The 11,527-nt window shown below is 36.2% G+C and overlaps 1 protein-coding gene across 1 annotated transcript in view; it reads right to left on the bottom strand.

Annotated features, from left to right (window-relative positions):
* Window positions 1–500, bottom strand: part of WASL (Wiskott-Aldrich syndrome-like) — a 39,997-nt gene extending 39,497 nt beyond the window's left edge. Inside the window, exon 1 of the mRNA XM_015561759.1 lies at window positions 483–500. Within this exon, the coding sequence (XP_015417245.1) occupies window positions 483–500 (18 nt within the window). The remainder of the gene's footprint in view (window positions 1–482) is intronic.
* Window positions 501–11,527: the final 11,027 nt, after the last annotated feature.

Genomic DNA, 11,527 nt, shown 5'->3' with positions numbered 1-11,527 from the left:
TCCTAGAAAAAAGTAAAAGCTGGTGTTACCAAGAAAATAATCTCTAGGAATAAAACAAAGAAGATGACTACTATTAAGGGAATTATTTTTTAATAACTTTTACATATACACATACAACATACGTAATACATAAGTAACACTATAATCAGTAATTTCTTAATAATACTAGATAATGTTTCTCTCATAAAGAGTACATACCATGTGAGTTTAATTCCGTATGCTATGATATTATCTCATTACCCAAGCATTCCCAAATACAGTTATACTTCTTCAATTACATAACTAGAACAATTACTAGATCAGCAATGTTAGATAGTAGAATACTTTTGTACATGCACTGATTATTAATGCATAATTTCATCAGCAATATTTATAGACTGCTGATGTAGTCTATATTAAATAGTATTAATATTTAATACTATTAAATATTACAGAAAGAGTTCATGTTCTTTTTCTCAATTCTCTAGCAGGGTCAAATATACCTTTTCTGTACTGCTCATTAGCAATCTATGAAATCCTAACTTTTGCAGAGTAGCCTCCCAATTAAACACTGGTATAAACAATATCAATCATGTGCAGAAAGAAACCAATGATTAGAGTGCACCACGGTTAAACTATGGTTAAGAGAGCCATGGATGATTGTCATACCTATGGCCCTAGTATAAGAAATATAATTAACCTTAATACCAAAGGTGGCTAATTGCAAGTATTCAGCAATGGTTATCTACAATTGAAAATAAGTAGTTAGGGAAATACAATCATTGCCCAATTCTGAAATGCAAGGTTATACCTATACCAAAATTTAAAAATATTTACAACACACTGTACATAAATTATGATCACTATACAGGAAATTCCTTTCTTCTCAGTGAAGTTATATGGGCATTCCATTTCTAAACAGTACTCATTGGTGATGAGAAATAAAATGGGGCAAAAGTAGGTTTTTAATTGTGAGTAGGCAAAACACAGAGTTTATTCTTGCATTATTATTTATTGTATTTCCAAATGAACAACTGTAAACCTACTTTTGACCCACCCTTATGTCAAAGGACTTAGGAATTTCTTTCAAACTATGCATGTGTTCCCCCACTTCCCATAATCACTGCCCAGCAAGCCACTATTATATTAGTAACAGGAGTATGCCACATCTCTCAGCTGTGTTGGGGTATGGAAATAAAGGTGTTAAGAAGCACTAACAGCCCTGGCTGGTGTGGCTCAATTGGTTGGGCATAGTCCTGTGTACTAACTGCCAGTTCGATTCCCAGTCTGGGCACATGCCCAGGTTTCGGGCTCCATCCCTGGTGGGAGGAGTGCAGGAGGCAGTCAAGTGATGTTTCACACTCACATCGGGCTCAATTGGTTGGGCATAGTCCTGTGTACTAAACTGCCAGTTCGATTCCCAGTCTGGGCACATGTCCAGGTTTCGGGCTCCATCCCTGGTGGGAGGGGTGCAGGAGGCAGTCAACTGATGTTTCACACTCACATCAATGTTTTCTCTCTCCCCCCCCTTCTCTAAAATCAATTTAAAAATTTTTAAAAAAACAACAAAAAACTAAAAAACACTAATTTACAAAGTGCAATTTCCTGGCCAGGTAGTTCAGTTGGTTAGACAAGTGGTCAGCAACCAAAATACCACGTTCGGGCCCGCATGTACAGTGTGATTGAAACTTCGTGGCCCATGCGCAGAAGTTGGTATTTTGTGGAAGAGCCACACTCAAGGGGCCAAAGAGCTGCATGTGGCTCGCGAGCTGCAGTTTGCCAACCACTGGGTTAGAGCATTGTCCAGATACACCAAGGTTGAGTCTTCGATTCCCCATGTCAGGACACATACAAGAATCAACCAATGACTGCATAAATAAGTAGAACACAAATCAATATTTCTCTCTCTCTCTCTCCCTAAAATCAATCAACCAATCAATAACAAACAAAAATACTTCACTATGCAGTATGTGGCTGTTTAAAAAACAACACACACACAATACTCCCCTCCCCCAAAAAACGAAAGTGCAGGAGCTTAAATCTCAGGGGAAAAACTTTGCAACAGACCCAGATGGTTATCCCATTTTACAAATAAATACGCTGAGGCCTAGAGAAGTAAAACAGTTTGACTACAATCTATCTGACCATAAGTATCATCGAATAGTCAAAGTCAATTTTAGTTTTCTGTAATTATAATTTCACTATACTTATTGTCACATACAAATATTAAAGAGGCTTACCTATGAAAAAGGTTTCAAAAGGTAAATGGAGACTTTATCTCAGCAAAGAGAATTACTTTTATAATAGCTATAATGGATGAATACCTGACAAAGAACAGCTAATCTGGACAATGGGAATGTGGATTTGTGTTTCAGAGTGAGGGATACAAGGCTGCAAAAATGTGAACATGCCCATCCTAAGAGGATCATAAGGAAAAGTGGGCAGCAAATACATTATCATCATTATTATTTTTAATCCTCACCCAAGAACATGTATAGAGAGAGGAGGAAGTAGGAAGAAAGAGAGAGAGAATCGGCTGCCTTCCCAGACGTGTCCTGATCCAGGATCAAACCCATAACCTTGGTATGTGCCCTGACTGGGAATTGAACCGGCAACGTTTTGGTGCAAAGAACAATGCTCAACCGAGCTATTCCGGCTGGGTGCAAATACATGATTATAGATACTATATAATGCTTTAAACCTGAGCCGAGTAAATGACAGTATATACCAAACTAAAATATACTTTTGTAGTTCCCTGAAAGGACTATCTATATATGCTAGTCTGTAATTGACAGGATGGAATAAAAGAGTATCATTAGAAAAGAAGAGAATGTGGAGAAAGCCTAAGACCCAAAGGCATAGAATAAACAAAGGTGGTAGAAAGATAAACTAGGGAACTATTCATGTCTGGCTTAGGAGATGTTCCCATTTGGTCTCAATGTCCAGGCTTCAATATCTAAAACCAAGCTTGCCCTTGTAATACTAATTTAAGTATAACTTAAATATTATATATGGTATAAATAAATCTACACTAAATTGTAATTGAGGTAGAAAATCTAATCACCTGCAATTTAGAGGAAGCAAACAAAACTCACCTTGATATCAAATATTCTTAAAAAATAAGATCTCTGTGGATTGTCCTTAACCAGACAAGCAACACCGCTGCACTTCTTTGACCACATACAGTTCCGATCTGCTGCATATAACTGTACCACTGCTGAAGACATAGTCTGTAATATAAAAAATTTATAGCCATTAGGTTCAAAGTAACACTCAACTGACTGCAGCCCCCGCTGACATATTAATGCAATCTCCTGAGAGACACTGAACCAGAACCACCCAGCTAGGCTGCTCCTGAATTCCCGACTCATAGAAAAAGGAGTTAATAGTTATTGTTATTTTAGGTCACTACTTTAGAAGCAATTTCTTATGCAGTAATAAATAATAGCTATACTGAAAATAATTATTGAAAGCTAACATTTACTGATGTTAAAATGTGTTAGGAAATGTGCTTAAGCACATTCAAATGTAACTCCATTTAATTTTTATTTCTATTACGTCCTCATTTTGTGCTTGAGAAACCCAAGTTAAAGAGGATAAATAATTTGTCCAATATGACAAACGTAAGTGACAGAGATCAAATTCCCATACAGGTATTTGTGAGTTCAAATCCTATATTCTTACTCCCTGTAATAAACTGTTTCCTAATAAAGTGAATATTCAAGCAATTAAGTAGTAGTATTAGTAAAGGCTGACTTCTATATAGCAATTAACCACTTTAGTATAGCTATTAAGTCAAACTTGAAAACAAGCTACTAATTATAGTGCAGTGCCCTTTTAGATGCATAGGAGAGAGCTAATTCATTACATGCTATGGACACCTTAGTTCTGAGCATTCAGGTTTTCCAGTACACAATGCTGCCACCTCCCTCATAATTGTATCACAATCGCTTCTCGGCCTTTTGGCTAAGATCAAGTGTAGTATCTGTTCTTATCAGTTTAATAATTGTATCACAAAACAATGAAAATTTTCATTTAATTATAAACTAAGTCATTTTATAGTATAATCTAGAATGCAACTATTTGATTTTAAGTTTCTATAAGAATGGTACACACATATACTGGTACAGCACTTACAAATCTTTTATAAATAATCATGTTTTCTGATCCAGTAATTTCATTTCTAAACTAAAAAATTAAGAAATAATTTAAAACATAACCAAAAAATGGCCCTGGCCAGGTGGCTCACTGGTTGGAGCATAGTCCCCTACACCAAATGGTTGTGTGTTTGATTCTGGTCAGGGCACATGCCTAGGTTGTGGGTTTAATCCCTGGTCGGGGCACGTGCAGGAGGCAACCAATCGATGTTTCTCTCTCACATCAATGTGTCTCTCTTGCTTTCTCCCCCTTCCTCTCTCTCTAAAATCAATAAAAACATATCCGTAAGTGAGAAATAATAAAACAGAACCAAAACTCATTTTATTATGAATATAAAAGGACAAAATATGTATATAAATATATGCTAATTATTTTTTAATAGAAAGACTTTAAATATCCCAAAAGAGGAGATGGTTAAATAGTTATGGTATCTCAATTCAATGAATATTGGGCACTGTAATAAAAAATAGACTACATTAAGATTTGAAGGTAATGCTGTTTTGGGTTACCAAACTATGCCTAGGAAATGGCCTCTATGATAAGAACTATTATATGTATATGTACAAGTCTCTTATTATAATAAAGTACAAAATGTAAGATCAATATACTGTTGAGGAATCAAAATTTCATGAAGACATACATTTCCAGATAACAGTGTTCCATTTTATGTTGCAGACCAAACTCATCTTTGAATTTCACAGAGAGTCGTGAACAGGACACAAAGCAGCAGGAAAATGTCCACAAGAGATATTAGAAGTTATAAAGATAGCTTAGAAACTAGGACATTGGGCTTTAAAAAGAAGATTGAAGAATGTGGGTATGGCTTTGGCCTGCTCTAAGTATACTGTGTTCTTCTGAAAGTACAGTCCCAGCATGATAGCTCCATAGGCTCTCTAACCCTAAGCCTCAGCATTGAAAACTACAGAAAAATGGATTTTGTATATATTATCCAATGGTGTAAGAGATGAGGTTAAAGAATTCAAAAATCAGATGGGAAAATTTGTTTTCTAAGGAAAATTCCTGTTAATTACAGCCTTTTCAATATGGTGCTATCCAAATGCATTCACTTCTAAAAAGAAAAGCAATTAGGGAACCAGATACCATTAAAGAGATTTAAAAATTCTCGTATTTTACTTTTTAACCAGAAAACAAGAAGTAACAGCTTGCAAAAGAAAAAAATGTCTTATTAAATAGAGTCTGTACTTCTATTATGGAAATCTCTTGCCATAGGATTAACATTATAAAACACTATCTAGATGTATATGTGATTTTAAAAAACAAACTCCCAAAACTAAAAATCCATATTTAAACGTTGATATAGGTTTAAAACAAATTCTTAAAATATTTGCTTAAAAAATAGAGACCCATGAAACAGTTTTATAATTTTCCACATAAACATGGTTGGAATTATAACCTTATTCTAAAACAACTTATAATATGTTAATATTAAAGAACCCAACTAATCATAAGCAATTTTCAGTAAGTGGATTTTCAAAATTTTGCTACAACCTTTTGTTAGTCTATTTTGCCCCTTCTTATAGAAACTGGCAAAGCCTGAAAATTATACACCATTTAAAGCCTTTTCTGATTAATTCAGAATAGTATAGGGAATGCAAGAATAGCTTTACATACATAAAATTTGAGATATAAATGCTAGAAATAAAAATTGACTATCCCTTAAACTCTAGACTGACAAGGGGTTTAATTAAGTTTATAAAAATATTCCTTCCCTTCAAGTAATTACAGCTAATCAACTCCATTACTTCTTGTCTTTCTTAATCAAAAAGGTATTACTTGAAAAACAACCTAAGGACAAGTGTTTAGGAAAGGAAATCTATTTCTTATTAGCTCAAAAATGTTAGGGTTAAAATTTGTTAATTAAAATGGAAAACAGTATATATCAATTTTGTAGAAATATTTTACACATCCTAAATATTACAGTACTGAGTCATTACAGTAACACGTGCATCCTCAGAACTTTAATTTTCAAGGGCAGAAATCAGGTGGAGGATGCCCCTGGTCCAGTGATGGCAAACCAGTGACACGCAAACTCATTTTTTGGTTGATTTTTCTTTGTTAAATGGCATTTAAATATATAAAATAAATATCAAAACTATAAATCTTTGTTTTACTATGGTTGCAAATATCAAAAAATTTCTGTATGTGACACGGCACCAGAGTTAAGTTAGGGTTTTTCAAAATGCTGACACGCCAAGCTCAATAGGTTCGCCATCACTGTCCTAGGGTAGACACATCAATAAAGACTCAACCATGGGGAAATGCTAGGGGAGTTCTGGGAGCTGTGTGGGGTGGAGGATAAGAAGAGATTAATGGCATGGAATGAAGTTACAGACTTAAAGTAACATCAAACATGGCTCAACTCTGTGGTTTTCGCGAGATAAAACAACCATATACAGTTTGGAAACCTTGTTTGGAGATGTGTTACAGTGGTATTTAATGTGTCTCAGTAACCCAGTTCTTGTATACTCTCCACCCCCACTGGCCTGAGGTGTGTCCTGCTGACTTGCTTTAACCAACAGGACCTCAGGAAATGTAAGTAGAAGCTTGAAAAGTGCTTGCACATTGTGGCTTGCCCTCTTGGAAGTGCTGCCAGGCATATTCATTCACTAAGTGTGTACTGAGTACCTAAGCGCTGCCCTAAAACTTGGAGTGAAAGACCACATGGAAAGCAGGACCCCGGTCATCCTACCTGTCCTTGTTGAGCCCCGTTCCCATTAGACATGCCAGCTGAATGCGTCTGCATGAGTGAACCTAGGTGGCAGAAACAGACTAACCACCCAGCCAATCCAGAGAACTGCGATAAGCTGATATTCCTTTAAGTCACAAAGTTTTGAGGTGGCTTGTTTGCAGCAACAGAGTAACAGATATACAGGACTGTTTAAATATACTAAAAAACAATGAACTATAATAGATGGTTCTAGCTCCTTCCTCCGTTCCATTTACATTGAACATATGTTTAAAGTCACCAAAACTTTAAAACTAGAACTCATAAAAGTTTTACAGCACACTCTTATTACCAGCACACATTCTTTTTTTGGAACTATTTTTAAAATTATTTCATATCCAAAAGCCTTACTAAAAGGTATGTGCTGGGCAACAGAAAAAGCTCAGTCACTAAACCACAGTCATACATCAATCTCATATGGTGACTGTGATTTAAATTCATACATTTAGAAAATTTTAAATATGTGACACAGACCTCTAAACAATCACATTTATAGATGCTACAAAAGATAAAATTTATAGATGCTAAAACTACAAATGGTATTCGTAATTTTCTACTTGAAAGACAATCATACACAGATAAAGGTGATCTCATTACAGACTGGGTCATGTTCATAAGCAGGTGAGGACACTGTTAAAACTGTTAAAGGTAGCACAGAGGTATGGCTAGCTCTTTTCTGCCTCTCCCTTCTGTGTAGCTCAAGTGGACCTGCTTAAAAGTTTTTTATTTTCTTTCTTCTTTTGTCTTTTTACTTTTTGTCTAACTCTCCCTTGCAAAATCAGTTGGAATTTGATAAAACCTGATGTCTGGGTTTGAATTTGCAGGGTATGAAGGTAGAAAAGAGCTCTCTTAGGATTCCCACCTTAGCTCATGGAAGTTTAACATTATCAGCTGAGACCCAAGCCCTAATAACAATAACAGCAATACAAATACACACCCACACACACACCCCTCCACCCCTTGCACACAAACTCTTCCACCACTTGCCTGTGCAAATAATAGTTTGGGATAAGAGCGTGAAAAAGTAGGTATTTTGGTCACTGACAGAATTTGAGTATTCCTGAATCCTAGAGCCAAATACCATCTGATACCATATCACAATAAATTGATCAAGCATATAATTCAATTCCCTCACTTTACAAACGAGATAAATTTATTTTCAAAGGTCATATATTGCTCAGCTCTGGATGAACTTCCCAATCAGCTACTCATTTTGTACTTACCATACTTTACTCATTGATTCAACCCAGTTCCCAATTTGTCAAAATGTTGCCCTATCCCAGGGGTGGGCAAACTTTTTGACTCGAGGGCCACAATGGGTTCTAAAACTGGACCGGAGGGCTGGAACAAAAGCATGGATGGAGTGTTTGTGTGAACTAATATAAATTCAAAGTAAACATCATTACATAAAAGGGTACGGTCTTTTTTTCAATAGTTTTATTCATTTCAAATGGGCCTGATCCGGCCCGTGGGCCGTAGTTTGCCCAGGACTGCCCTATCCCATCTAAATGATTTTACAAGAGCTATACTGGTATGTCATTGACATAATTTTATTCCTCTACTGATCCCATCAGGACTAAATGGAAGGAAATAGAGGATTGCTGGTGCATGAGAAAAAACTTCAAACAGATGTAACATACATGTCCATGGTAGATTTACCATCAAGTTAGTTAAATGTACGTTTCAGGGTCCTTTACTTGGAAGAGCCCCTTACAAGGTCCGGCTTGTTCTCCTTTGGGACACATGAGGTAGCACCAACACCAGCCTCATGCCTAGGCACTCCTCACCAGCTATCACTAAAGGTGACACTGAAACTTCCATCAAGGATGCATTATACTTCTACATCTGCCCAAACCCAGCAATACCCTCTTCTCTTGGACCACATGATAGGTTTAGACCCAATCTTGCCTGTTAAAAGTATTAAGAGATGTGTCCCCCTCGCCCCGCCCCCGCCCATTGACTCCCCTCTTCCACTCCCGTCCCCTTCCCAGGCCTTCATCCCACTATTGTTTGTGCCCATGGGTTATGCATATAGGCACCTAAGTTCTTTGGTTGATCTCTTCCCACCCATCCTCCTCACCCAAGTTCTTTGGTTGATCTCTTCCCACCCATCCCCCTCACCTTTCTGAGAATCTCATCTGTGGCATGCTTCCATAAACTGCTTTGTCAGTTTATTTTGTTCATTAGATTCCACATATAAGTGACGTCATGTGATACTTGTCTTTCTCTGACTGGCTATCTCACTTAGCATAATGCTATCCAGGTCCCTCCATACTGTCTCAAAGGGTATGAGATCCTTTTTTTACAGCTGCCTAGTATTCCACTGTGTAAATGTACCACTTTTGTATCCATTCATCTACTGATGGGCACTTGGCTGTTTCCAGATCTTAGCTATTCTAAATAATGTAGCTATGAATATAGGGATGTATATATTCTTCCTGTGTTTCAGGCTTCTTAGGATATATTCCTGGAAATGGAATCACAGGATCAAATGGCAGTTCCAATTTAACTTTTTGAGGAAAGCATTTTCATGTCTCTTGGCCATTTGTATGTCCTCTTTGGAGAGGTGTCTATTTAGGTCTTCTGCCCATTTTTTAAAAATTGGATTGTTTTCCTCTTGAGTTGTATGAGTACTTTATATATTTTGAAAATTAACCCCTTATCAAATATACCACTGGCAAGTATGTCCTCCCATACAGTGGGTTCCATTTTTTTAATTTGATGCTCGTTTCTTTTGCTGTGTAGAAGCTTTTTATTTTGATGTAGTCATATTTATTTTTTCCATTGTTTTTCTTGCCCTAGTTGTAGCAGTGAAAATTTTGCAACATGAGATACCTGGTATTTTGCTGCCCACGTTTTCTTCAAGGATTTTTATGGTTTCACAACTTACATTTATCTCTTTTATCCATTTGAGTGTATTCTTGTATATGGTGTAAGTTGGTAGTCTAGTTTTGTTTTTTTACATGTGCCTGTCCAACTATTCCAATACCATTATTGAAGAGACTATCTGTACTCCATTGTATGTTCTTGCCTACTTTATCATATATTAATTGAGAATAATGACTTGGGTCAATTTGTGGGTTCTATGTTCTGTTCCATCGATCTATAGGCCTGTTCTTGTGCCACTACCAGGCTGTTCTGAGTATAGTGGCTTTGTAATATAACTTGATATCTAGAATTGTGATTCCTCCAACTTTGTTCTTCTTTCTCAAGGTTGTTGCGGCTATTTGAGATCTTGTTTAGTTCCATAAAAATTTTTGGAGAGTGTGCTCTAGATCTGTGAAATATGCTGTTGGTATTTTAGTAGGGATTGCTTTGGGTAGCATGGACATTTTAATGTTAACTCTACCTTTCCAGGAATACAGTTTATATTCTTCCACTTGTTTATGTCTTCCCCTCTTTTTGCAATGTTCTAGTTTTCTGAGTACAGGTCTTTTATTTCCTTGGTTAAGTTTATTCCTAAGTATCTTAATCTTTTTGTTGCAATGGCAAGTGGGATTGATGTTTTTAGATTCTCTGAGAGTTCATTATTGTTGTATAAAAATAATTTCTGGGTATTAATTATCCTGCTACATTGCCTAAATAATTTGTTTAGTCCAGCCGTTCTTTGGTAGAGTCTTTAGGGTTTTTTTCTATGTACAATATCATGTCGTCTGTGAATAATTGGAGTTTTACTTCCTCCTTTCCAATTTGGATGCCTTTTATTCATTATTCTTATCTGAGTGCTGTGGCTAGAACTTGCAGTACTATGTTGAATAAAAGTGGTGAAAGAAGACAAATCTATCTTGCTCCTGTTCTGAGGGGAAATGCTTTTAGTGTTTGCCCATTAAGTATGATGTTGAGTGTAGGTTTGTCATATATGGGCTTTATTATGTTGAGGTATGTTCCATCTATTTCCACTTTGCTGAGAGTTTTTATCAAAAATGAGTTAGATGTTGTCAAATGCTTTTTCTGTGTCTATTGATATCATCATGTGATTTGTCTTTCAATTTGTTTATGTGATGTATTACATTTATTGGTTTGCGAATGTTGCACCAGCCTTGCATCCCTCCAATAAAATCCACTTGGTCATGGTGTATGATCTTTTTTAATATACTGCTGGCTCTGATTTGCTAACATTTTGTTGAGGATTTTAGCATCAATGTTCATCAGAGATATTGGCCTGTAATTCTCTTTCTTTGTTGTGTCTTTATCTGGTTTTGGAATTAGGATAATGCTGGCCTAGTGAAACGAGCTTGAAAGTGTTCCTTCCTCTTGGATTTCTGGAATAGTTTGAGGAGGATAAGTGTTAGTTCTTTCAATATTTGGTAACACTACCCTGAGAAGCAGTCATGGACAGAGCTTTTGTTCGCTGGGTTTTTTTTAAATTACTACTTCAATCTCACCAGTTGTTATTGGCCTACTCAGAGTTTCTGATTCTTCCTGATTTAGTTTTGAAATCTTGTATTTTTCTTGGAATGTGTCCATTTCATCCATGTTTTCTAGCTTGTTGGCATATTTCATAGTATTTGTTCATAGTATTTGCTTAGAATCCTTTGTATTTCTGTGGTTTCAGCTCCTACTTCATCACTTTCATTCTAATTTTATTTATTTGAGTCCTCTGTGTTTCTTGATGAGTCTGGCTAAAAGTTCGTCAATCTTATT

Source organism: Myotis davidii, unplaced genomic scaffold, assembly GCF_000327345.1.
Source record: "Myotis davidii unplaced genomic scaffold, ASM32734v1 scaffold997, whole genome shotgun sequence".
Taxonomy (NCBI): Eukaryota; Metazoa; Chordata; class Mammalia; order Chiroptera; family Vespertilionidae; genus Myotis; species Myotis davidii.
The sequence above is the reverse complement of the archived record's forward strand: the minus strand, read 5'-3'. Positions and strand labels throughout refer to the sequence as shown.